The 27965-nt window shown below is 40.6% G+C and overlaps 1 protein-coding gene across 10 annotated transcripts; it reads left to right on the top strand.

Annotated features, from left to right (window-relative positions):
* On the top strand, positions 1-27725 carry ASH2L (ASH2 like, histone lysine methyltransferase complex subunit). Of its 10 annotated transcripts, XM_082715421.1 has the most exons (18): positions 1135-1355; positions 2018-2084; positions 2188-2339; positions 6310-6398; positions 6668-6762; positions 7985-8080; positions 8713-8808; positions 10185-10260; positions 10989-11006; positions 12469-12562; positions 13317-13534; positions 20317-20484; positions 20721-20914; positions 24622-24714; positions 25958-26056; positions 26813-26872; positions 26967-27078; positions 27193-27725. In XM_082715421.1, the coding sequence occupies exons 1-17, from the start codon at positions 1168-1170 to the stop codon at positions 27072-27074; spliced, it is 1911 nt and encodes a 636-aa protein (XP_082571547.1). In that variant the 5' UTR covers positions 1135-1167; the 3' UTR covers positions 27075-27078; positions 27193-27725. The 10 variants fall into 10 exon arrangements, with proteins under 10 accessions (XP_082571552.1, XP_082571555.1, XP_082571547.1 ...); XM_082715429.1 differs by having other exon boundaries at positions 1129-1355; positions 26967-27725; XM_082715425.1 differs by lacking the exon at positions 10989-11006.
* Positions 27726-27965: the final 240 nt, after the last annotated feature.

The raw sequence follows: 27965 nt of genomic DNA, 5'->3' as shown, positions 1-27965 counted from the left end.
TTTCTTCTTAAAGTTTCACCCACTACTTTTAGCATTTATCACCAACAGTTTTTAAAATAATCTTATCAGCTGGTAATGCAATTAGGTCCTCCTTCAGCTTTGTTGACAGCAAATACTTGGGAACCAATGGCAAAATCCAAATATCTACATATTTCCAAGTGTTCTTGTGTCTGGAGTCCCATAGGTTTGTACACCTTGGGGCAGTGCATCATAGATATGATTCAGGATTGGAGACAGGTATGCCTTCTTCTGCCAAGTGGGAGGAAAGAGTGTCCTTAGGCAACTTTGTAAAAATCAGTATGTACACACTGATTTCCTGAAAACTGTCCTAGCCTGAATACTTCATGAGGTTAGTATTCTCGAGTTGGACGACCACGGCGCTGAATGACTCTTCTCCAGTAATTTCACCCACCAATACTCCCGTGGATTCCTCACGTTCTTACCTTTTGGTCGATACCTGTTCCTTTCTCCAAGGCCAATCTTTCAACCAGTACGTCCTTAAGCACCTGACTGCCTAATTTGGGCTTCATTTCCCTTCTCTTACACTATTAAGCGGCTGGCAGCTTCCAGAACACACACTGCTGCTTACCTCTACCGCCTGGATATTCCAACCACATCCCCTCTCCGCTCCTCGCCTGTACAGCGGGGGCTCTGCATTCACAGTCTAGGCTGGACGGCCACTTGAAAACGTGCTCGAAGTGGCCGATCTCAAGGGCAGTTCAGCGAACTGCGTCTGGGGCGGGGCACTGAGCGCTAGCTAGCGTTTGCAGAAGACGGTTCCCACATTTCATGGTGAGGAATGTTTGCATACCACAACCTTCAGAGTCCGTAGGTACCCAGCGCTCTCAAAGCGCCTAGTCTGCGCGGTGATTTCCAGTGCTGGCTACGAAAACGCAGCGTCCAGTCCTGAAATGAAGTGAGTCCTAGAGGTAACCCACTCCTACGCCTTCCCGCCGACCAGCCCAGAGCCGCCCCAAGCGATCCCAACCCCGAGACCCCGCCCGCCTCCCCCTGCCCGCCCCACCTTAAAGTGGGCCCGCAGTGCCCGTTCTTCAGACAAGCGGTGGACCCATCAAGAGCCGTTACTGTTTGAAGATTAGAAAGCCTGGCAGCAACTCACGCGAGACAGAGATAGTATTCTCGCGAGAACTCTGGGAGGCGGCAGTGATGGCGGCGGCGGGAACTGGACCCGGACCGGGAGTGGATGCAGGACCCGGCCCAGCAGCGGCCGCAAATGCAACAGCGGCGGAAGAAGGGGAGACAAAACCGGTGGTAGCGGTGGCAACTGCCCCGGCTGGAGAGGGGACATCTGTTGCTCCAGTAGCGGAACCCGGTTCTGGAGAGGCAGAAAGCGGGTAGGACATCCTGTGGCCCGAGGCAGACACAGGGCGGGAGGCCCTCCCCTCTTGGAATCCGGCTGCTCCCAGGAGCCCTCCTGCCCGCCCCCTCCGAACCTAGGCCCAGCCGCCAACGGCTCGCCCTGCCCCCTCCAGGACTGTAGTCCCGCCCGCTGCTTGGCTCGTCCCCTTGGCCCTCCCCTCTGAACTGTGTCTGAAACTACGCCCCTTTCAGCACCTTTCGCGGTTTGTGAGAGTCAAGGTTCTTGTTCTCTATCCTGCTTTTGCATCCTAACAGGGGGCTCGTAGCTCTGTCTTCTAGCAGGAACCCCTCAAATATCCTAGGGAAAAAACCACTTTGCATTGCCGAACTGGAAGAAGTAACGGTTCCTCTGAAAACAGTGGGAGACCTGCACCCCTGCGAACTTTCCCCAGGACCAGTTCCATCCCATGTAGTTGTGCCTGTAAGGGCGGACCAGGCTTCCCTGTGCCCCATGGGCCTGCGTCTGTCTAGGCCGTGTTCTTCCTAACCCGGGGCAGCCAGGCTGAGAACAGGCTTAGTTGAAAAAGCTGTAGAAGTGTGAAGTTCAGCTAGACTTGGATCATTACCTTTGGGAATACGCGTTTTGAGGTTTGTTTCTCCTGAAAATTCTTACTTGAATGCTTCCATTATTTCGTAGGGATGCAAATTCAGTCGATGTAGGTGGTGGTTTGGAGACAGAATCTTCTAATGGAAAAGATACACTAGTAAGTATTTTTGGATGTCTGCAAGGCAAAATAGGTTTTACATTTTTAAGTGAGTCAGAAATACAATTGGATCAACTAACTTGATTTTCTGATTGCTCTGTGGACACAGGAAGGTGCTGGGGATACTTCAGAGGTGATGGATACCCAGGCGGGCTCGGTGGATGAAGAGAATGGCCGACAGCTGGGGGAGGTAGAGCTGCAGTGTGGGATATGTACAAAATGGTTCACAGCGGACACCTTTGGCATAGATACTTCGTGAGTATTTTTTGGTAATCTGTAAGAATCGCCCTGTAAAATAAATCTCAGCATGTTCAACACCTGAATCATAGTTTGTGAGCAAATATAAAAGCACATTATTTTCTGTGTCTTCTAACCCCTGTTCAGTGAGTAGTAGGATTTGAATCAGAAATTGTTTTAGTAACCTGAGCGTGTTTTCTACCTGTTGAGGGCCCAGACCTAGTAGATGCAGTGATAGATATTGTCCTTGTTTGGAGCTTACAATCTGCTTAGGAGACAAAGCTGTGCAATTATGAAGCACTATATAAATATGGGACAGTATCATTTAAATGTTGTGTTGGGTGTTATGGATTTTGGGGAAAGGGTTGGTGTCTATGGTAGACAAAGTCTGTTGTCAAAAATTTAAGATGACCAGTGCCTCTTCATGCTTGAGCCATTCTTTTTATCCTTTTGGCTTCTAACTCACTCTCTTTAAGTATCCGATGTTCACTCCTCACCATATTTCCAATTTCCTCTTCTAATGAATCAAAATCATTTTATGATTGATTGGGAATAAAAGGCTTTGTGCTTTATTCTCAACAGCAAGTCAACAGCAAGTGCTCAATATTGACTTTGTCTATGGAAATAATTGTATTGCTGGCTCTCTGTTGTTCCTTATGGTTCAGGTTATGCAAGTAAATTTAGATTGTTTCAAGGCTACATTATTAAGTCTGAAATTCTTCCTCAGTGGGTGGGTTTGCAAAGAAATATCATCCTTTAATAATTTATTTTATGTTTTCTAGTTAAAAACTTATAGTGGGTTTTGGAAATGCTAATGTTTAATTAACATGTGACTGGTGATCTAAAATAGAATGTTTAAAAAAGAGAAAATACTGGGGCGCCTGGGTGGCTCAGTGGGTTAAAGCCTCTGCCTTCGGCTCATGTCATGATCCCAGGGTCCTGGGATCGAGCCCCGCATCGGGCTCTCTGCTCAGCGGGGAGCCTGCTTCCTCCTCTCTCTCTGCCTGCCTCTCAGCCTACTTGTGGTCTCTGTCTGTCAAATAAATAAAAAAAAAATTTTTTTTAAATACTAAAGGATCTGGAGGAAAGAATTGATCTTGGTAGAAGGATCTGTAGGGAAAATATACAACATAAGCTAAGCTTGTCATTTAGACAAGACCTAAAATTGGGCCCCTTTGGCGAAGAAGAGTTTACTTGGATAGACAAAGCCTAGGAAATTTGGGCGCCTGGGTGGCTTAGTGGGTTATGCCTCTGCCTTCAGCTCAGGTCATGATCTCAGGATCCTGGGATCGTGTCCTGTATCTGGCTCTCTGCTCGGCAAGGAGCCTGTCCCCACCACCACCCCACCGCCGCCTGCCTCTCTGCCTACTTGTGATCTCTCTTTGTGTGTCAAATAAATAAATAAATAATCTTTTTTTAAAAAGCCTAGGAAATTTACCAGAGAGAGAACTTGGGGTGCTCTAGGGAAGAATCAAAGCACAGTTTGGAGTTTTGGTAGGAACCAGTTTGTACCTGAAATTGAGAAGTTACACCTGAAGCCCAATTAGGTGGGACAGATTATCTTTCACAGCTGAGATGGAGGAAGTGAGCTAGCAGGATTGGAAAAAGGCAGCTATAAACACCAGATTATATTTGAATTAAATAATGACTGCCTACATATCTCTAGTTTGAGGCTTTGCTCTCTGTAGGTGATTTTATCACAGGGGGCTGTTGAACAGAAAGGTTTCGAGAGCAAGGTAAAGGCAAGGGAACTCAATTTTACATTCACAATAATGTCTCTTAATTTCTTGAATGGTGGCAATGGACACACATTTGGGAAGCTTCTCTTTGAGCATAACTTAAGCAAGTTTCAGCTGAGTCCAAGATAAACCCTTTTTCTTTCTTTTTTTTTTATAAGCCTGCTTTTGATTTCTTCTCTTACAACTTGAACTAGTCTTGTATTTTTATGTTACATTCTCCTTTTTAAGACTAATGTCTCCCTGTACTCTACTTCCAGTCATTGGATACAGTCACCACCACTCCTCCTTCTCCAATGCATTGATTCCTCAGTTATATCCTCAGCATCCACCATTTTTTTTTAAATGTTATTTATTTGACAGACAGATCACCAAGTAGGCAGAGAGGCAGGCAGAGGGCAGGGTGGGGGGTGAGGTGCGGAAGCAGGCTCCCTGGGATCATGACCTGAGCCGAAGGCAAAGGCTTTAACCCACTGAGCCACTCAGGTGCCCCAGCACCACCATTTTTTAACTCTTTCCCTCCACTGGCATCTTTCTCTCTGCCTCTAAACAGACGGTCTTCTCTTGTCCCCAAACTCTCCTTTAAGAAGATTTCATCCTTGTGATAAAAGCACCCTTAGTAATAAGAACTCCTTTCACTCCACAACCCACACCACCCCCGCTCTGTTAGTCACCAAGCTTTACCAGTTTTTTCTCTTACAAGCTTGTCCTTTCTGTTTTTATTTATTTCACCCTAGGTGAGGCCGAGGCCTTCTTTACCTTCTGCTGGAACAGACAAAAAAGCATCTTACATACATTTGCTTTTTCTAATCTCTTCCTTTGGACCCATCCTGTTATGAAACTTGGATTTTTAACCACGTCATTTCCCCCTCAAGGAATTCCCATTACCCACAGAAAAAAATCCAACTCTACCTGACTCCTTGGACTCCTTACCTTTTAAGGCTTACCTTTTTTTTTTTTTTTTTTTTTAATTAAAAAAAAAAACCATATCCCTGACAGATCCCCTCTCTAGGACAAATTTGTTTATAGCAGTTTGCCTCTCTGCCCACTGGTTGGCCCTTTGTCATCTCTATACATAGTTCACGTAGAGAAAAGAAAACTGACTCATCTTCCCAAATCCAGTTCGTAACTTATATCCTCCAAAAATGTTTTCTAACTCTTAAATGTGAAGTTCCTACCTGTATCCTTAAAACTCTTATAAGATTAATTATCATCTGTGGGATTCTTTTGGTGATGAGACAAGTAATGTTTTGTGACCTATGTGTTTTCCTGAATAATGATGTACATTTTAAAAAAGATTTTATGTATTTATTGTAGGGAGAGAGCAGTGGGGAGGGGCTGAGAGAGAGGATGGCGGGGGAAAGAATCTCAAGAAGATTGTGCAGTCGCGTGAAGCCCAATGCAGAGCTCAAGCTCCTGACCCCCATGAGATCAGGACTTGAGCCAAAATTGAGAGTTGGACACCCAACCAGCTGAGCCACCCAGACACCACCATTATTTACATTTTTAATTAATCTTGTCATAATTTCTGTTTGCCTTTTCCAATGGTGTCATTGGCAGTTTAAGTAAATATTTAAGTGTTTAAACATAGTTTGTGTATAGACATTTATAAAGCTGTTTATATTTAAATATAATTTACATACAAATATTTAGATATAAATATATTTAAAGAGACTGCTTTGTCTTCTTCCACAACTGGCCTGACAGACTCTTTTTAGGTACTCAAATTCTATAATAAAACTAGCTTGGACAAGGTCCCAGAGAGAAACTTCCTGGTGCTGAATTATCTGCTATGGTACATAATGTCTTATTAAATTTCTGTAACAGAAAAATCCAGGTAGGGACACCTGGAGTGGCTCAGTTGGTTAAGCATCTGCCTTCAGCTCAGGTCATGATCCCAGGGTCCTGGGTCCAAGCCCATGTTGGGCTCCCTGCTCAGCGGGAAGCCTGCTTCTCCCTGGGCCTTCAGCTCCCCCTGCTGGTGCTTATGCATGTGCACACTCTCCATCATTCTGACAAATAAAACCTTTCTATAGAAAAAGAAAAATCCAGGTATTTGTAAAAATACAAGCCCTCTTTTGGCTTTGATGACCTTTTTAAGTTTTACTAGTTTTACTAAGTTTTAATATATTGTTATTACCTTACTTTCACGGTGGGGAGAGGAGAATCCTTGTTGATTCTGTTGATTTACTCCTCAAAAGGAAATATGTGTTGAGAAGTTCACTAATGTGTTTAATTTGGCTGTTCTGCAGATCCTGTCTACCTTTCATGACCAACTATAGTTTTCACTGCAATGTGTGCCATCATAGTGGGAATACCTATTTCCTCCGGAAACAAGCAAGTAAGAACAAACTATGGAGTGCGGCAAAATTGCCCTCTGATGAGCTGCAAAAGAAAAGGGATTTGGATGTAGCAGAATCAGGAAGCCTCTGCCTGGTAGCTAGTAGAAGTTCGGGTTTAGCTCCAAATAATGGCTATTGTCCATTTCAGATCAATGATGACTCTACTTTTTGCTGCTATAATTGTTAGTTTGTGGACCTCCTAGTTGAATATTCTTTTGGTAATAGGGATATAATACTGTAGATAACTTTTTTTTGTTGTTTTTGCTAGACTTGAAGGAAATGTGCCTTAGTGCTTTGGCCAACCTAACATGGCAGTCCCGAACACAGGATGAGCATCCGAAAACCATGTTCTCCAAAGATAAGGTAGAGAAGAAATTAATGTAATTGCAATTATGCCCAAGAATCCGGTGGAACTTCTAAATATACTTCTCAACAATAAGTACTTTCCCCACAATTATGGTGGACTCTGGGAGAATGATGAGAATAGGGGAAGGTTGATGTCAGAAGAGCAAGCTCTGATATTTTTTCAGTCACACCAGCAAGAACTGGTGAGGATGATAATCAAAGCAGCAGGGATAGAACGGAGGCCAGATTGGTGAGAAATTTCTGAAATCTGAACAGGCATTTGGTGTTGGTTTAGATGTGAAAGGCGTACACAAGAGAAGAATCCAAGATGGCTCCATGGGTTCTAGATTGTGATTCTAGGTGATAGGTGATTCTGAGCATTAAGAGCAAGAACAGAAATCAGCATGGGGCACCTGGGTGGCTCAGTGGGTTAAGCCTCTGCCTTCAGCTCAGGTCATGATCTCAGGGCCCTAGGATTGAGTACGGCATAGGGCTCTCTGCTCGGCAGGGAGCCTGCTTCCCCCTCTCTCTCTCTGCCTGCCTCTCTGCCTACTTGTGATTTCTGTCAAATAAACAAAAAAATCTTTAAAAAAAAAAAAAGAAAGAAAAGGAATAGAAATCAAAGCAGATTTGTGAGGTAGGATACAAAGTTTAGTATTTTTGTTTTGTTTTGTTTTGTTTTAGAGGGTGGGAGTGAAGTGTAGAGGAAGAGAGAGAGAATCTTAAACAGCCTCCACACCCTGGAGCCAGATGCAAGGCTTGATCTCATGACCCTGAGATCATGACCTGAGCTGAAACCATGAGTCAGATGCTTAACCAACTGAGCCACCGAGGCGCGCCCTGCTCCCGCCAAAGTTTAGTTTTCTTTACAAGAAGTTTTAAGTACCTGTGGGGTGGCCACATAGGGATGTCAGAAACAGGTAGGAATAGGAACTCGGGGGAGAGAATGATTTGGGAATCATTGTCCAGATGGCACCCAAGAGAATGGAGTAGATCTTTCCTTCCAACTGGATTGTAAGCCCTATGTAGTTAAGGTTTGTATATACTTACTGGAAATTCCTCACAATCTATGTGTTTGCATGCAATTATGTATTTATTTAATCATGAGAAGACTAAACATTGGATTTTTCTCTCAATTCTGACAAGGTCTTTGAAAAAGCTGCAGTTTTCTTTCCTTTTTTGTGAGTATAACTTTGAAAGCAACTATAGAAATCTTAATATATTCTGTTTTAAAAATTAGGATATCATACCATTTATTGATAAATACTGGGAGTGCATGACGACCAGACAGAGACCTGGGAAAATGACTTGGCCAAATAACATTGTTAAGACAATGGTGAGTAGACTAAAATGATTAGACTCGATATTTTGAAAGTCAGTGTTCTTTGTAAGAATTAAATTTGTTTTAGTCTCACTGAAATGTGATGACTAAGAAAATGAGAACAACTTAGTTTTAAATCTTGGAGAGTAAGGTATCACTAATTGTAAATTTTAACAGGTTTCACACGTCACAAATTGTGTCTAAAGTGAATATCACCCTGGTTGCTTTATACATGACACTGAAACCTTTGTCCATTGTACTTTTGCAAGTATAATTTTATATTGACATTGCAGACTATTTTTTCCTTTGCTTTAAAAACAAAAACAAATAACACTGTTCTAAACATTATTGTCCTTAGAATTAAAGAGAGCACCTGGGGAGAAGCCAACAGCAAGCTGTTAACAGTGCTTATCTCTGTGAGGTGGAGGGATAGGTGAGGATTCTGAAGGACTTTGGCTCTCATTTTTTCAAGTTTCTCTGTTTGAATTTTTGGATGGTCATGTATTAATTTTCTAATCAGAGGGAAAAGCAATACTGTTATTTTGGGAGATTACACTTAGGAATTGGAGTTGCTGGTTGATCATCCATTCAGTACTACTTTGAAGAATAAAATTTTCCAGTAATGCTAAAATACTGCTTCCTTTCAGAGTAAAGAAAGAGATGTATTTTTAGTAAAGGAACATCCTGATCCCGGGAGTAAGGACCCAGAAGAAGATTACCCCAAATTTGGACTTTTGGATCAGGTACTTTGTACTCCCCTTGTGATCTGGAGACAGAGAATTAGGTTCTGTTAACATTTGTCTGTTTGCCACTGCCATTAAAGACTTCTAACATGGTGGGCTCCGAATGAAGGGTCATTGCTGTGTGCAAAAAGAAAGAGCCCTCACCTTAAACCAGGAGTGTGGCGTTTTAGTTCTGGCTCTTCCCCTCCACGTTACAACTTTATGCATATTCTTTTTATCTTTTTTAATGTTAATTTCCTCCCTTATAAATGGGCTGTGCCAAGTTGTTTCTAATTTTCTTTCCATCTCAAAGTTTACTCTTAAAAACATTTGTTATTATAAAGAAAAAATTTGTTGTGAATTAGAATTTGTGTTGTGTATCTAGCATAACATGAGGAAAAAGAAAATTTCCACTCTGTTCAATGGCAAGTAGGTCAGGAGGCCAAATCTTCCAGCTGTCCCTTAAAATGTTTGACCTGCACCATTGAAAATTCAAGGTTTCACATAGAAATGTTACTGTACAAGGGTCCACTGCCCAATGATGCACAGAAAGGCAAACACTGACGCCAGTTTTGTAAAGAAAAAGGGTTTTATTGCAGGGTTCCAAGCAAGGAGACGGGAGAAAATTTCTCAGATCTGCCTTCTCGAAGGATGGGGCTTGGGTATATTTAACCATAAGGAGACAGGATGTCATGAGGTGGCATGTATGCTGCATAGAATATGCTGATTGGATATAGGGACAAAAGGAGATGTCTTCCTTTCTGAGTGTGAGCATTCAGGAATCAAGCCTCTTTATGGGACACATGCTCAAAAAATGGCAGCATAAGGTTGGGGGGCTTGGACGGGTGTCCTTATCGAGGTTACTGTTGTTTACTCTTGGTCCCTTCTGCGAAGTTGCAGCAATTACTTATTTGTTCCATTCTTAGCTAGTCTTGACCTTGGTCAGTCACCTTCTGTAATATCGGTCCATCAATCAATCAGGTTAGCCAGAGTTTTCTTAAGGTAGGTGAGTAAAGCATTTGCTAACTTACTGTGCTGGTTTTAGAAATTCAGATATCTGTCTTTTTTTCTAAAATGAGAAGATCTGATTACAGTGGGCCTGAATTCCCACAGCAGCTGAGAAAATGGGGCTTAGGCACTCCTGTGTGCCTTTGCCTCCTCCACCATTCCACCCCCAATTCGTTCTTAACCACTTTGATCCTTATGCTTGGCCCACCACACACACGTTACTTGTTGATCTCTGAAGCATCCAAGTTTGGGACCGTGTAAATTTCAGACTTCTTACGGTTGTCAGTTTTGATTCACATTCTTTAAGAATTTCTTGGTGTTTTTGAGCATTGCCAGTGTACGTTGATTATCTAGCCTTCCTTTATAATTGAATATATTTTTCCCTCTAGGATCTTAGTAACATTGGTCCTGCTTACGACAACCAAAAACAAAGCAGTGCTGTGTCTACAAGTGGGAATCTAAATGGTAAGTGTTTAAATGTCTTCTTGATGAAATAGTTGTAAGCTGTTGAATCCAAATGTGCCTAGAATTGGGCAACCTTTGGGTTGGTTCTCAATTAGATATTTACAGAAGCTTTAAAGTCCAGTACCCAGTTTTTGGAAGCTAGCCAAAGATTCGACAAATGGTAGTGAAGAACATTTTGTCCCTTTACACCACAGTTTGGTCTTGAGTGAAATAGATTTAGCATAAAACAAGGTACAGGTTTAAGGTCAGATTTACTGTGTTCACCTTAGACTCCATGTCTGTATCCTCATCACTAACACCTACTATAGATTGAGTCGCTCTCTCCCCCTACTCTTAATTCAGCTGCAATTTAACAGACTTCCTATTCTGGTCTTCTAATTTTTCTTGCCCTGAAGTATTAGCTTAGTCCCGTGACAGCAGTCTGTACTTATCACCTGCTATACGTGTTTTTCTATGAGTAACCCACCTAATGACACTAATGGTCTTCAGTACTAATGGTAATCCAATGAAAGTAGGGGTAGCTGGAGGTAGTGAGCTATTCATCTAACATGTGATGTCATTAACTTGTCCTTTGGAGTGATAGTATCTTAAATATGTAATCGTGTCTCCTGTTACTAATATTAGATGGGTTGGAAATAGCTAAGTGTATTGTTTATATTTTACACCATTATTTCCCGTTTTAATTGTTAAACTTTGACAAATACATGGTGCCACTTCTGTTCTTACAGGTGGAGCCTCTTTTGGAGGTGAATTCCTCCTCTGTCTTCTTTCAGCCTCTCAGACTTAAGTATTATGTGGTTTGGAAAATGCTTTTTGCTGAGTTGTGGTAGAAGCTAAAACTAAATTAAAATTTTAAAGCATTGTGAAAATGGTGGCAATAGCACTTGATATGAAACTGTAGTTCCAGTTGAATGTTAGCAATTAAAAGCTTATATGTTGTCATATTCTGCCTAACATGGCCAGCAGTCCCCTTAGTATTGCTTGTTTTATTCCAGGTAGATCTAAAGCTTCTCTCTTAAATTAATTAAAATACAAATAACAATTAAAAATTAATAATTTTTTTAGGTAACTCAAACATGAGATAATGGATGTTGCAAGTTTTAACATTAAACCTTTTTATGGGAAATAAGACTAATACCTGGTATGTTCATAAAAGGTAGTTCTGCATAAATCTGGTCCTGTATGTGCAGAATATGACCTGCTCTCAATGTCTTGATCCCTTTCATTGCAGCAGAACTGCTGATAATTTCCAAGCTTGCCCCAAATTAAGATATGGTACTCTATGTAGTTGTTTCCATAAAGGTGTTTTCCTGCAGTTCAGGGACATATTCTGGTGGACAGAAAAACAAATTGAGAGGAAAGATGGAACTGGACAGAAATTTCCAAGTACCTATTTCAGAGATTACTAGGTAGCATTTCTTTGGCTTAGTATGTAGCTAAATTATTTTTTGTATAACATAAGTAAATTGTCGATTGATATTTGCTCTTAATTCCACAAGCTAGGGCAGTCTAACTGAATGTTATACATTGGCACAATCTTAAGAATTGTAAAAGCTGCCTACTAAATTTAAAGCCTTTCTACTTGTGTCATGCACAACCCAGAGTGGATACCAAGTAGCACTGGAGAGAAACACCTTTTTAATATTTCCATTTCTGTTTTCTATGTTTTCTGTACCTTTGTCTTGTTGGATCTTCAAGTTAAGTGCTTTAGCAGATATTGTGCCTTTATTATGTTTACGGACTGTATCATGCATAGTTCCAGCTAGTGAACATCTACTTAGAGTGAGGATAGTCTTCGTGGATGTTCATATTGATTTAGATGGAAAAAATCTTTATCCTTGCGGTTGTTTTTAGATGTGGGTATTCGGAATCTGAATGAGTGAAAATGCATTTGTGTCACATCCTCAGAAAGTGTAGTTCAGTAAGTCGTTGCCGTTCAATAAGAAAGGAAGGTTGAAAACGGTCCACAGTCGTCATTAGTGCTAGGTTTGTTTAAGCTTACTGCCAGAGCTCAGTGTTCTGAGCCATGAGATGCTCAGCAGACTCCTTCGGAAGCAGGGTGAAATCCATTATGCTCTCAGGAAGGAGGTCCTCCTGGGTGCGGTGTTACACAAATGCACGTCGGGAGTGTTAGTCGCCGTGGAATTTCCATATCCACGTGAAGCTTCTGTCACAGCTCACTGAAAGTGATCTACCTTGTCTTTGAAGGGGGAATTGCAGCAGGAAGCAGTGGCAAAGGAAGAGGAGCCAAGCGCAAGCAGCAGGACGGCGGGACCACAGGGACCACCAAGAAGGCCCGGAGGTGGGCAGAACACCCACTCCCACTCATCACTGCTAGACGGTTCTTTGGGGCTGGCACAGTCCATCAGTGGGCAAAGAGCTGTCCTCTTCACTAGCTCAGGTGTCTGAGATGCAAAAGCCTATCCATTTTTCTCAAATCTTGAGCAGTTTGAGGGGTAAAATAATCCCACGTGAGGGGCCCTGTTTTTCAGATTTGTGAAAACAGCCCCTGGGGCGGCAACCCTGTGGGAGTAAAGTTCTGTCAAGACATCTTGAGAAGAGTTAGGTGGAGGAGAGGGAGAGTGGACCCAGTATTGAACTTACGCACTTTTATGTCATCTTTGTGCCTCTCCCCTCATGCCTCTTCCCTGTGCTTTGTTCAGTAAATCCTGGTTTTTTCTTTTTTGGATTGGCAAGATAGTGCTCCCATCTCTGAATTTTGTTTCATTAGTTTATGGTAATTAATGTACTAAAGGAAATTGCCCTTATTCTGCTTTTCCCTTTTTCTCCCCGGGTAATACTGGCTCTGTTTCAAAGACGGTCCTATAGGCTAGAGAGTAATTTGAAACCACTTTACTAAATTTAAAAACAAACCTGTTTCATTTCCCTATTTTGCCTCCAGAGGGCAGGATCATCTACTTTAGCAATGAAAACCATTTGTGAAGTTGCATGTACTCCTGCTGAAATCTAGTAAATCAGGTGTCTTCTTACAGATTTGAAGGCATTTGAGCTAGAGGGGGTTTTAGTTTCTTGATTTTATTTTTTCCTTTCTGCAGTGACCCTTTGTTTTCTGCTCAGCGCCTTCCCCCTCATGGCTACCCCTTGGAACACCCGTTTAACAAAGATGGCTATCGGTATATTCTAGCTGAGCCCGATCCCCATGCTCCTGACCCTGAGAAGCTTGAACTTGACTGCTGGGCAGGAAAGCCTATTCCTGGAGACCTTTACAGAGCCTGCTTGTATGAACGAGTTTTGTTAGCCCTACATGATCGAGGTATGTAAGGTGTTAATGTTCATGTTGGACCCAGGTGTTACTTTGAATACTGTCTTCAGCTTTGTCCAGTCCAGACAAGATATACTTGTCAACATCATTACCACACCCCCACCATCTGGTTTTAACTAGACACAGTGGGAACACTTTCAAAGAATCTCTTTGTCTCTTCCAATAAGCTCTAGACATTTATATATAAATAGGTGTATGTGTGTGTTTAAAACTTTTTATTTTGAACTTATTTTTTATTTTTTAAGTAAGCTCTAACACCCATCGTGAGACTCAAATTACAACTCCAAGATCAGAAGTTGCGTGCTCCACCAACTAAACCAGGCAGATGCCCCTATTTTGAACTAATTTTAAACTTAGAGTAAAAACAATAGTTTTAGTTTATTCTCTCCCCAGGCTTCTAATGGTAACATCTTACACGATTGATCATATAGTTACCAGACCAGGAAGTTAACATTGGATGATGCTATTAATGAAACAAAAGGCTTGATGTACATTTCTCCAGTTTCCCCAGTAAGGCCTCTTCTCTAAGGTCGCTCGTACGTTGCATTTCATTATTTCTCCTCAGTTTCTTGCAGCCTTTAACAGTTCCTCAGTCCTTGTGTGTCTTTAATGACCAGACACTATTTACATATTAATCCGGGGTTCTGTTGAATATTCCTCAGTGAATGGGTGACTTTTTCTCATGATTAGACTGATGCTATGCATATTTTGTCAGAATACCAGAGAAATGAGTCCTCATTGCATCATCTCATGGCAGTCATGATGTGGATGTCTTATGATTGATCATGTTGACCATGGTCATCTGGTTAAGGTGGTTTCTGTGTCTTTCTCTGTCTTATCCTTTGTAGTTAATAAATAGCTTGAGGAAAGATGCTTTGAGCTTTGGAGATAACCTTGTTTATAAAGTTTTGCTCTAATATCCTTCGATATCCTTCGGTGGATCTTTTCTTCAATTTTTTTTTTTTTTTAAAGATTCTGTTTATTTGAGAGATTGAGAGAGAGAGCACAAACGATGGGGAGGGGGAGCAGAGGGAGAGGGAGAAGCAGACTCTGAGTTGAACAGGGAGCCTGCCACAGGACTCGATCCCAGGACCCCAAGATCGTGACCTGAACCAAAGGCAGATGCCCAGCTGACTGAGCCCCCCAGATACTCCTGCAACAATTATTAGTGTGTTGTGCTTGCCTGACGATTTTATATTTCTTTCTTCCTGTCTCCACTTATTATTTAATCAATTTTTACTTTTATCAGTGTGAACTCAGATATTTATTTTATTCCATCGGGATATACTTTATCTAGTAGCTCAAATTATTCCTGCTTTGGCCATTGGGAGCTTCTTTAGGTTAGTTCCTGTGGTTTTTTTGTTTGTTTTTTGTTTTTTTTTTAAGATTTTATTTATTTATTTGACAGGCAGAGATTACAAGTAGGCAGAGAGGCAGGCAGAGAGAGAGAGGAGGAAGCAGGCTCCCCACTGAGCAGAGAGCCCGATGCGGGGCTCGACCCCAGGACCCTGGGATCATGACCTGAGCCGAAGGCAGAGGCTTTAACCCACTGAGCCACCCAGGTGCCCCAGTTCCTGTGTTTTTTTGATAAGCCTCCTTTTTTTTTTGAATAGTACTTCCTTTACTTTCCAACATCACAAAATGTTCCTGGCTTACCTTGTCTTTTCCCTGCCCTAGGCCAAATATATCAGCCACTTGCTCCAAAGAGCCCTGGTTCCTTTGATTGGAGAATGAGATTTAGAAATGAAGACCTGAGTGTTCAGTATGCTCAGTTTTAGACCCCACCCAGTGGACAGGAGGAGACCGTATGTGTACCAGCTGACACATAAATATACAGGGCTCTACTGTGTTTGCACTGACAGCTTGATTCTAGTCAAACACTCCCAGTTTGTGCCAGCCCTCCGTCTATCCTTATTGGTCACTTCTTTCTCCAACAGTGAGAAACCTGACTCTGACTGTCTACGGTGTACTCCCATATTTGTTCATTTCTAGTGTGCACATAAGTAGATTCAGAATTGGTAACCTCTATGAGAAACATTCACTAGCTAGCTTACAGCAGTTACGTCCGGCTCTTCAGCTTTTAGCGTTGCAGCATCCTTTTGGGTTACTGTTAGATTAGTTCTCTTCTGCCCCACCTCCTTCAGGGTGATTGTGTGTCTCTTTTACAATAGTTAGGTTCATTTGTTAGTATTTTTCTGCTATTTTTAGGGTCTCCCACCTCTCGGAGATAGAGTTTGTGTATGTGTTTCAGGGGAGTGAGTGCATGAAGGGTCTGTGAAACATGACTATGGTTCCAGGAGTTGTACAAAAAGGTTAACCCAGGGCGCCTGGGTGGCTCAGTTGGTTAAGCGTCTGCCTTCAGCTCATGTCATGATCCTGGGGTTCTAGGATCGAGCCCTGTGTTGGACTCCCTGCTCAGTGGGGAGTCTGCTTGTCCCTCTCCTCTGCCACTGCTCGTGTTCTCTGACTCACTCTCTCAGATAAATGAAATTTTTAAAATATGTATATATAACCATTATACCATTATTATTCCTAACTAAGATGAATAATAATTCCTTAATGATCTAATACCCGGTCCATACTCATATTTCCATGGTTTAAAATATTCCTTTCAGTGGTCTCCTTGAATTAGATCTAAACAGGGCATATATTTACTGTATTTGAAATCCCATTATTTCTTGGTTTAATACTAAAAACGTTAACACTTGTAGGGGTACCTGCCTGGCTCAGTCGGTAGAGCTTGTGACTTTTGATCTTGAGGTTGCAATTTCAAGTCCCATGTTGGGTGTAGAGATTACTTTAAAAAAATCAAATCAAATTAGTTTTTTGCTAACACTTATATTGATGGTGGTCATTTCAAAGTGAAGTAATGTAATCCCATGTTGTAATGTCCATTATATGTGGATTGTTTGACTTCTGATAGTGACAAGCATACTTTGAAAATAAGGAAGGCCAGCCAAGTAAGTGACTTCAGGGTTTAAAAAGTGAGGCTTGTCTTGTTTATATAACTATATAAATATAGTTATATATTTATATGTATGTGTGTGTGTATATATATATATATATATATAACTATATCTTGTTTATAACTATTATATGTAATAGTTATAATTCCAGAAGGAGAAAAAAAGTGAGAACACTGACCTGTAATAGTTAATTATTTGTTAGAACTTAATATATAAAATAGCAATGACTGCTTGCTCTTTATGCCTTACAAAAATTAAATCTATAAATAAATAAATCTATAATAAATATAGATTTATAATAAATTATAATAATAATTATATATTTATATATTTATAATTATATATTATAAATCTATATATAAATTTATAAATAAATAAATCTATATTGTATCTATTAAGGTTTTTATTTTGAAATACCTTCAGATGTATAAAAAAATTGTGAGAATAGTACTGAACTTTTTTTTTTTCTCCGAACCGTTTGAGAGTAAGTTGCCATGATGCCCTTTCATTTTGAGAACTTCATGGTGTATTTCTTATAAGCAAGGACATTCCAGTTATGTGTTAGTCATTTAGTGCTGCTTAGCAAATCACCATAAAACTTAGCAGTCTAAAACTTCAAATGTTCATTATCTCCCACAGATTCTGAGGTTTGGGAATCTGGGAGCACCTTAGCTATGTGACTTGGCTCAGGAGAATTCAGGCATCTGCAGTCAAGTTCTTAGCTGGGCCTATTAACAGTGAGGACTTGACAGAGGCTGGAGGACTTACTTCCAAGATGACTTACTTGTGTTACTTTGACAGGATGCCCTCAGATCCTCACCATGTGGGCCTCTCCATAGACTACTTATTTATCCTCATCCGTAGAAGCTAACTTCTCCCAATGCAAGTGATCCAAGAGAGCAGTAGAGTTCGAGTATCTTCTGTGACCCAACTTTCAAGCCGGATAGTTGCTTCAGCTTTGTTCTGTTAGGAATGAGTCACTACGTTCAGCCCACACTCAGGTGGAGGGAAATTAGCCTCCACCTCTTCAAAGGAAGAATATCAAAGAGTTAGTAGATATTTTATAAACTTTCATATTCTTGCAGAACCAGTATATAAACGTCAAAGAGAGGAAATTAACACTAATTGCTACCATCTGATGAATTTAAGATCTTATTCAGGTTTCTCCAGTTGGTGCAATAATGCCGTCGTAGCAAAGAATCCCGTTGAGAATCATTTGCTGCATTTAGCTGTCATATCTCCTAAGTCTTCAATCTGTAACAGTTTTTCTGTCTTTCTTAGACTTTGATGACCTGGAAGCTTTTGCAAATGAGAGGCCACTTGTTTTATAGAATGTCCCGCAATTTGAGTTTGTCTGGTTGAAATCTGAAGATTTGATTCAGTTCTGCATCTTTGACAGAAATATTAAAATTATGCTATGTTCTGCATGTTGCATCCTGTCAGGTGGTGCCTGATTTTAATTTGCCTCATTTCCAATGATGTCGCTTTGATCATTTGGCTAACATGGTATCTGCCAGATTTATCCACTGAAAAGTTGCTTCCCCCCACCCCACATGTACTTAGTAAGTGTTTTAGGAGGGAGGTACATTATTTACTGTCCTATCCTGGACACTTGCCTTGCTCAGTCCCCACCTAATGGCTTTAGGGCTGAATTGCCCAGAAAGGGGTAAGGGAAGAAGTATTTGAGAAGGTAGAATTTGCCGAATACCTAAGAAAGTCCCATTAAACAGGATGTATTTAATTTAAGGAAGTTATCATTGCTTGGGACAGGAGCCATTGTGGTCCATGTAACAGAAAGAGTGTGGGGCCAAGAATTTTCAGTCAGCCGTGCCACACTGCGCTGTGGTGTGGTCACGAACAGTCACAGGATCGGCTGCTCCATCTCAGAGTCTTGTCTACCTACCTACCTACCTGGAAGGTACTTTGTAAATCGTAAAGACCTTTATAAAAGCTATAGCTAATCTAAATTTTGTGCTTCCTCCAATAGAACTCGGGCTTTTAGTGTCATAAACAGTTTCAAATGCTTTTTCCTCATTGAAGTCTTAATTGGATCTGTGATGTTTCTACATTGATAAAATCAAACCTACATCACTTGAAAATACTCTTCTATCTTCTGTCATTTTTTTTTCTTCATTTCCAAGTCACAATATCCCCTCCTATTGATTTAGATTGTCCCCTTATCTTACATAAGCCTCATAGTAAAGTTTCAAACCATACACAAAGGTGGAAAGATGAATATAATGAATCTTTGTATACTTTTCACCCAGATTTAACAGTTATCAAGTTTTTGCCATATTTGTTGTATCTGTTTATTTTTGTGACTCTCTTTTTCTGAATTTTTAAGAAGTAAATCTCACCCTATATACTCTAAAAAAAATACGCATTTCTAAAAGATAGGGGTGTTTTCTTTCTCTCACAACCACAATGTTCTTATCATACTTAACAAAATAGATCATTTCTTGCCATCATCCGAATTCAGTCCATAATCAGATTTCCTTGATTGTGTCAGATACCTTTTTTCCTCTCCCCCACAAAATGCTTATTAATTAAAAGAAAATAGTGACTTCATAGTGGAGAAGCCAGTGAGGCACCCCACTAGTTAGGTGATCAAAGTGTAACATAGGCATTTTGACATCATGTGTTCCCTGATACTGTCCACTGAGAGATACAGCATTATTGACCTCACTGATATTCCTGACGAGAAAGCCAAACCTGTGCTTCAGCAGGAGAAAACATCAGACAGACCTAACCGAGGGGCATTCTACAAAGGAAAGTGACCAGTACTCTTCAAAATGTCATGGTCATAAAAGACTTGAACTGTCCCAGATTGGAGGAAACTAAGGACACACAACAACCAAATGAAATGTGGGATGTTGGATTAGAGCCTGGAACAGAAAAAGGATATTATTTGGATAATTGGCTTAATTTGAAGATGATCTATAGATTACTTAATAGCATTCTATCAAGGCTAATTTTCTGGTTTTGATAATTGTGTTATAGCCATAGATGGTGTTAACATTCGGGGAAGCTGAATGGAGGACATAGGAGGAATGTATACTATTCTTTAAAATCTAAAATTCTTTCAAAATCAAATATCAAGTTTATTAAAGGATGGCTTATTTAGGGGCACCTGGCAGGCTCAGTAGGTAGAGCATGCAACTTGATTCCAGAGTTGTGAGTTCAAGCCCCACATTGGGTGGAAAACTTCATTTAAAAAGAAAAAAAAAAAAAAAAAAGATGGTTTGGGGCGCCTGGGTGGCTCAGTGGGTTAAGTCTCCACCTTCAGCTCAGGTCATGATCCCAGGTCCTGGGATCGAGCCCCACATCCCCCGCATTGGGTTCTCTACTCCGCAGGGAGCCTGTTTCCCACCCCCATGCCTGCTCTCTGCCTATCTTTCTGCCTACTTGTGATCTATTTCTCTCTGTCAAAAAAAAAAATCTTTTTTCAAAAGTTAAAAAAAAAAAAAAAAAAAGATGGTTTCTACAAATCAGGCTCCAGGCACATTATAATTGGTTTGTTATATTTTAGGGAATAGACAGCATTATTAATTTTAACCTGTTAACTTAAATATCATTTGGTAGAAACTAAATTACCTGACCACTTCCTTCCCATTTTTTCCTCTTGCCTTCAGCCATAACTTACATTGAGATTTTGAAATTCCTGAACTAATACTTCAGATTCCTGACCTGTTATTTCCAATTTTTTACTTTGTTCTACTAGAGTGTAGGAGACTCTGGTTTTGGGGGCAGTTGTCTCCAAGTGCCTCCAGTAAGTTACAGACCTTTGTTTTCATCTTCGTACTGCAGCTCCCCAGCTGAAGATCTCCGATGACCGACTCACTGTGATTGGAGAGAAGGGTTACTCCATGGTCCGGGCTTCTCACGGGGTTCGGAAAGGTGCCTGGTACTTTGAAATCACAGTGGATGAGATGCCTCCAGACACTGCTGCCAGACTGGGCTGGTCTCAGCCCTTAGGTAAGTGAGAGCTGCTGTGTGGGCATCGCAGCAGGCAGAGACAGACCATCTGCATGAGCTTTGTGACTTTTCACCTTATTGGATAAGAGGCATAAAATTCGTTTCCTGAACGATTGGGTGGTTTGCAATTTTGTAACAAAACAAAAACTAAAATGAGAAGGAGTACAATTTTTTCTTCCAGCAAACCGGGGTTGATTCGCCATCTTTTGACTTCCCGTTTGTCTTTATTGGGACAGGTAACCTTCAAGCTCCCTTAGGTTATGATAAATTTAGCTATTCATGGCGGAGCAAAAAAGGAACCAAGTTCCACCAGTCAATTGGCAAACACTATTCTTCTGGCTATGGACAGGGAGACGTCCTAGGATTCTATATCAATCTTCCGGAAGACACAGAAACAGCCAAGTCACTTCCTGATACTTATAAAGATAAGGTGAGTTTGTCCTCTTGAGAGATTCCCGGGTTTGAAGACCTGTGGCTGCCAATGAATGCTGCAGCAGTGGCCTGAGTGGTTTTTGTAATACCGACATATCATTCCCATGTTTTTCTCACTTTTTGTTACAAAAATGTTTAGACAGAGTTGAAAGAGTTTTAAAGTCCGTGTCCAAATACCCATCACCTAGATTCTGCCATTGACCTGTTATTTGTTCATTCCTCTACCCACCCATCTGTCCGTCCATCTTGTTTCAATGCACTTCAGAGAATGCCAGCCATCAATATACCGCACCCCTGCCCATGTATTTCAGGATTCGTGTTGTTAGCTAGAGTTCAGCCTTTATTTAGTTTTTACTTTTGATAGAAGACTTACATAAAATGAAATGTACAAAAATAAGTGTATATTCACTGAGTTTTGAGTTTGGCCTAAAGGAGACGTTAGAATCTTACCACCCCAGAAGTTCCCTCATGCTCTTTCCCAATCAGTCCCAACTCCCATCCCTATAGAGCCAACCACTGTCTTGAAATACTTATTCCCTGTCGTAATTTTATTCCATTAGGTTTTTGTTTTGTTTTGTTTTGTTTGTTTTTTAATTTTTTTTTAATTTATTTTCAGCGTAACAGTATTCATTGTTTTTGTACCACACCCAGTGCTCCATGCAATCTGTGCCCTCTATAATACCCACCACCTGGTACCCCGACCTCCCACCCATTAGGTTTTTTTTTTTAAAGATTTTATTTATTTATTTGACAGACAGAGATCACAAATAGGCAGAGAGGCAGGCAGAGAGAGAGGAGGAAGCAGGCTCCCTGCCAAGCAGAGAGCCCGATGCGGGACCCAATCCCAATCTGAGGACCCTGAGATCATGACCTGAGCCGAAGGCAGAGGCTTAACCCACTGAGCCACCCAGGCGCCCATATTCCATTAGTTTTGTTTGTTCTTAAACTTAAGTAAATGGAACCATGCGCTATGTCATCTTTTGAATCTGGCTTTTATTGTTTGGCATAATGCTTTTGAGATTCTTTTATGTTTTTGCATGTATCCATAGCTTGTTTCCTTTAATCGTAGAGTAGTATTCCATTGTATGAATACACCACAGTGTGTTTATCCATTTTCCTGTTTTTTTAAAAAAAATATTTTTAAATTCCAGTATAAATAACATACAGTGTTACATTTGTTTCAAGTGTATGATAGGATTATTCAGCAATTCCATCTATTACTCAGTGCTCATCATGATAAGTGTACTTATAATCCCCTTCACATATTTTACACTCCCCTCACCCACCTCCCCTAAGGTAACTACCAGTTTGTTCTCTACCATTGAGTCTGGTTTTTTGTCTTTTCTTTGTTGTGTTTCTTAAATTCCATATATGAGGAAAATCGTATGATATTTGTCTTTTTCTGACTTATTTCACTTAGAATTATGCTCTCTAGCTCCATCCATGTAAATGGCAATGGCTGAGTAATGTCCCACTGTGTATACACCATATCTTTATCCATTCATTCATCTGTAGATGGAGACTTGGGGTTACTTCCATAATTTGGCTATTGTAAATAATGTTAATAAACATAGGGATGCATATATCTTTTTGAATTGGTGTTTTTTATTCTTTGAGTAAATACCCAGTAATGGAATTACTAGATCAGATTATTCCATTTTCCTATGGATGGAGACTTGGGCTATTTCAAGTTTGGGGCTATTATGAATAAAGGTGATGTGAACTTTCTTGTACAAATGTTTTTTTGTTTTTGTTTTTTTAAAGATTTTATTTATTTATTTGACAGAGACAGAGCGAGAGAGGAACACAAGCAGGGGGAGTGGGAGAGGGAGAAGTAGGCTTCCTACTGAGCAGGGAAGCAATTGCTGGACTCTTTCCACCAATGTATGATAATTGTAGTTGCTTCACATCCTTGTCAGCATTTTTTTTTTTTTAAGATTATTTATTTATTTATTTGACAGAGAGAGATCACAAGTAGGCAGAGAGGCAGGCAGAGAGAGGAGAGGAGGAAGCAGGCTCCCTGCTGAGCAGAGAGCCCGATGCGGGACTCGATCCCAGGACCCTGAGATCATGACCTGAGCCGAAGGCAGCGGCTTAACCCACTGAGCCACCCAGGCGCCCCCCTTGTCAGCATTTTTGTTGTCTGTCAGCTTAATTTTAGCCTTTTTGGTGTCCCCGTGTGGTTTAAATTAGCATTTCTTTGATGACTAATGATATTCTGTAGGTTTTCATGTGCCGATTAGCCATCTATTTTCTTTTGTAACGTTTCTCTTCAAATATTTCACCTTTAAAAAAAAAAAAAATATATATATATATAAGGTTATCGTTTTATTGAGTTATAGAGGGTTTTTTAATATATATATATTGGATTACACTTCTTGGTTAGAAGTGGCTTTTTTTTTTTTTTTAAGGTTTTATTTGAGAAAGAAGATAGAGAGTACGAGCTAGGGAAGAAAGGAAGAAGCAGGCTCCCTGCTCAGGTCTCAATCCCAGGACCCTGACTTGAGCCAGAAGTAGATGTTTAACCAGCTGAGCCACCCAGGCACCCCTAGAAGTGGCTTTTTAAAAAATATTTTTGGGGGCACTTGGGTGGCCCAGTTGCATCGACTCTTGATCTCAGCTCGGGTCTTGATCTCAGGATCGTGAGTTGAAGCCATATGCAGGGCGGGAAGCCTACTTAAAAAGTAACATTTTTTTTTCCTCCTAGTCTGTGACTAATTTATTTCTTAAAGGAGTCTTCTGATGAAATGAAGTTTCTAATTTTTATGAAATCTATCAAATTTTTCTTTTACAGTTATATTTGTTTTGGGGCTCTCTGTTCCATTGATCTCTTTGTTGACTTTTATGCCATACCACACTGTCTTGATTATTGCAGCTTTAGAGTAAATTTTTAAATTGGGTATTATCAGTCCTCTTGCTTCTTTGTGTTTTTTGTCTGGTGTGTGTGTGTGTGTGTGTGTGTGTGTGTGTGTTTAATTTTGAAGATACTAGCATATGCCTAGACTTTCTAGAAGGATATACAAGGACACTGGAACAGAGATTGCTTTTGGCAAAGGGAAACTTGAGTGTTGAGGGACATGGTGAGAGAGAGTGAGAGATACTCTTCATTTTACGTTCTGGTAGATCTCTTGAAATTTTTTTTCTTACTGTGTTTAATGTATGTATGTGCTAAGAGATTCAAATTTTAAAAAAATTAATATCATCTATTTCCCTGGGAGTGAATAGTTGGGCTCTTGGGAACTGCAAAGAATGGATGACCCAGAGACCACTTATGGGAGAAGCAGGTAGGGAACTCGGATGAAAGGAAGTAGCCCTTGAAAAATGTTTTTATAGAATAAGAGATTTTAAGCTCAGTAAACTTACTTCTTTCACTGAGATTATTGAGGGGAAGAAACCTTGAATTAGTTTTAGTTTAATGGGTATTTTTATTGTGGTGAAAGGGTGTATATGTATGTTTCCTCATAAATTTTAGTAAAGACCTTTTTTGAAATGTTTAACAACTATATGCTATCTGGTACTTTTAAGAACCACGTAGTTGTTTAAAATCTAGCAAAGCTAACCCTACATAGATTTTTAATATCTGTTGCAGAACATAAGGACTCCGTGCTATTTGTGTGATTCTGGCTTTTTTTTTTTTTTAATTTCATGATGATGTAGCTGATGCTTCAATGTTCCTTTTTTCCCCTTTCTTTCTTGGTTTTCAAGGCTTTGATAAAGTTCAAGAGTTATTTGTATTTTGAGGAAAAAGACTTTGTGGATAAAGCAGAGAAGAGCTTAAAGCAGACTCCCCATAGTGAGGTGAGTCATGGTCATAAAAATGTCAGAACTAGAAGACTTTGAAGATTGGGACCAACTTCCTAATTATTAAAGTAAGGAAAATGAGGCCCAAAGGGGCAGCAGAGCGAGCTCCCTCTCCTGCCTGCTGTGCTTGTGCTCTTCCTGTGGTACCGTGCTGCTGCTCTCAGGGTTCTTTTAGGGACAGTCTACAGAGAAAGGGGTAGAAACAGCCACCTACTGAGGAAATCTACAAGCGATTGAGGAAGCGAGTCAAAGATATTTATTCTTCTCAGAGGAAGGATCAAGCACAGAGGGAGGAACACCAGAACAGGAGAGGATGTTGCTGTGTGACCCAGAGGCGGAGGAGCTGTCATGGTTCATTCAGGGTCCTCTAGAACTTTCTCTACTTCCTGTTCCAAGGTTGATGGAAACACGTCTGCCCAAAGTCCTAGTGTAAATAAAGGCTGGCATGACTGGACCAGCCACAGGGGACGAAAATAGGAAAAGGGTGGAAGAAATTTTTGAGTGGGAGACATTTCTCCATAAAAATGCTGCAAAACATCCTGGGACAATAATAGAGGCGAATGTAGGAGAAAATAAAGTAGGGCTCCAGTTGTCTTTAGGGAGAAAATGTAAAGGGAAACAGTTAATAGGTCTAAGGATAATACAACCAGATAATCCAGCCTGGGAGAATATCGCTCTTGCTGGGAAGAACAGGCAGAGAAAGTTACTTCAGAAAAAGCCTTTTCTGAAGTCCATAGATAGTGGTTGAGAGAGAATATTTAGAATAATTTCAAAAGCAAAAGGACAAAGAAAATGAGGATTCTGAAACTCAGAAGATCTGAAGAGATTTTCAAAGGAGAAATACAGAAGCGAGAGGGAAGGGGGCAAATGAATAAGCTCACGAGGGTGTGGTTCCAAGGAATTGGTGGAAAACAAAATTCATTTTTATGAATACAGTGTAACGAATAATACAGAGTCGAATAGTTTGGTATAAGTAATAGTTTGGTATAAGTATAGGAATCCAGAAAGCAAATAAACCTGAAGACCAACTAGATTAGTGCATGTGAATATGCTCTGAAAAACCTGGAAGTCCTCTATAAATGTAAGACACTGTTGTTGCTGCGCAAGCTACATGCTATTCATGGAAGACATTATTAGCAGCACGGTGACAGCACTGCTAAAGGGTTCTCCAAGTGAGTTCCTTTTCAGTTTGTTTGTTCCGTTGTTAAATTCTGAAGTAAAACCATGGTTTTTGTTTCAGATAATATTTTATAAAAACGGTGTCAATCAAGGTGTGGCCTACAAAGATATTTTTGAGGGGGTTTATTTTCCGGCCATCTCACTGTATAAGAGTTGCACGGTATGTATCCTCTGTTCATCCTGTGAACACGACTTGAAGGAAATAGGTGAATCATAGTATTGGAAGAGCCATTGATGGGAGTTCCAGAAAGAAGTCTAAGTAGCCTGAATGAGATGGAAATACGTTCCTGCTGTGACAGTTCCAAAAACAGTTGGGTGTCTTAGGAAGTATTTGCTTGGATAGATACAAGATTGTGCAGTTAGTGGGCCCCATACTTTTCTTTTGAATGTACTGTGTGGCGAATGTTATTGTTCAGTGTAAGGCATATGCAGTATATACATACATCAGTCAGCTTGGTGTTATAGGTCATGGTGACCCACCACCATTGACTATTAACTGTTGGTTACTTCATACACTGTGCTGTTTGTGTTTGTTTTGTTTTGTTTTGTTTTGTTTTTAATATGATCCAGTGTGAAGGGGACTCTCATCAGATCCTTTTAGGTTTTTGTGGTTGTTTTAAGTGGTTTGAAAAGGTAATCTGGAAGTTTCCTTGTATTTTTAGTCTCTCAGTAACCACCATTTAAGTAGAATAAGGAAATCTTTAGGTTATAAACAGAACTCAACAAAAGTCTGTTTTAGTTATCTAATTTTCGATGGACATTAGGGTGTTGACCACTTTTAGCGATGGTAATCTGTTTCATTTGTTCCACTGCACCCTGAATGTCATAGCTACATTTAAAAAGTTTCTGTGTCACGTTAAATTTTTTCACTCTTTTCTTCTGTGTTTTCATGTCTGTCTGAATCAAACTGTCACAGGTTTCCATTAACTTTGGACCATGCTTCAAGTATCCTCCAAAGGATCTCACTTACCGCCCTGTGAGTAACAGTCACGACGCAAACTCAGTATCTCTGTTACTTCTCGTTGTTACTGTTCTCATCACCTCATTTCTGTTTCTTGTCCTTCCCACAGATGAGTGACATGGGCTGGGGCGCTGTGGTAGAACATACTCTGGCTGATGTCTTATATCATGTGGAAACAGAGGTGGATGGGAGGCGCAGTCCGCCATGGGAACCCTGACCAGGTCCCTCTTTCTTTGCAGCTGTGGACTTTCTGGGGAATAAATTGGAGAGGGGGATCTGTTGTTTTTTTTTTTTTTTTTTTTTTTTTTTTAACTATTGCAAACATTCTTCCAAAGATACTGCAGCACAGAGCCTCTCCTGTTAGCAAGCGAAAAGTGGGGGTGAGACCGGCAGAGACTGCCTGCCCTACAACATTTCGCCCACTTCTGGTGACTGCTTCTATTTTGTGTGCCATATGCCAGCAGCTGCTGACCCTCGGATCCCATGCGCTCCCTGTGAAACTGGTGCTGTACAATGTATCCCACCAACTGGGACTTGATACCTTGCTGTATTTTCTACCGAATGAATAATCTTGTCCAAGTAGCTAACTTATTTAAAGACATTTCTTTTTGTGATGTTGAGTTCATCCTATCTGATTTGCAAGGAAGTAATTGGCTTGAATCTGAGAACACCTGAAATCTGTGGCTGTACATTCCAGATCTAAAAGGTCTTTCCTTTTGATGTGGGTTTTTATTCATTTTGAAATATTTTTGAACACTGGGGTCTCTGGAACTACTAGGTCTGTAGAACTGTAATTGTGGGGGGAAAAAAAAAACTTGCTTGCAGCTTTTTAGAAGTTCTTCCCAAATAAAACTGGTCTTCAAGTGTGTGTGGCACTTTGCTTCCCTTTCACATTGGATTTCTCTTGGGACTGGGGTAGCAAGGTAGGCAGTCTGAGGAACGGTGGTCAGAACTGGGAAGACAGGCACGTTTCTGACTCGATTCCAAGCCCTATTCTCCTGCTTCCAGTCTTTCCAGCCAACCCAGCTATGGTCTTTATCCTGTGAAATCGGAATATCAAGGAGGTGAACAAGAATTTAAAAGGGTTCATGGGGGAATGCCTGGGTGG

This window comes from Mustela nivalis (assembly GCF_964662115.1).
Source record: "Mustela nivalis genome assembly, chromosome: 20".
Classification (NCBI taxonomy): domain Eukaryota; kingdom Metazoa; phylum Chordata; class Mammalia; order Carnivora; family Mustelidae; genus Mustela; species Mustela nivalis.
This window is presented reverse-complemented; position numbering and strand designations above follow the sequence as displayed.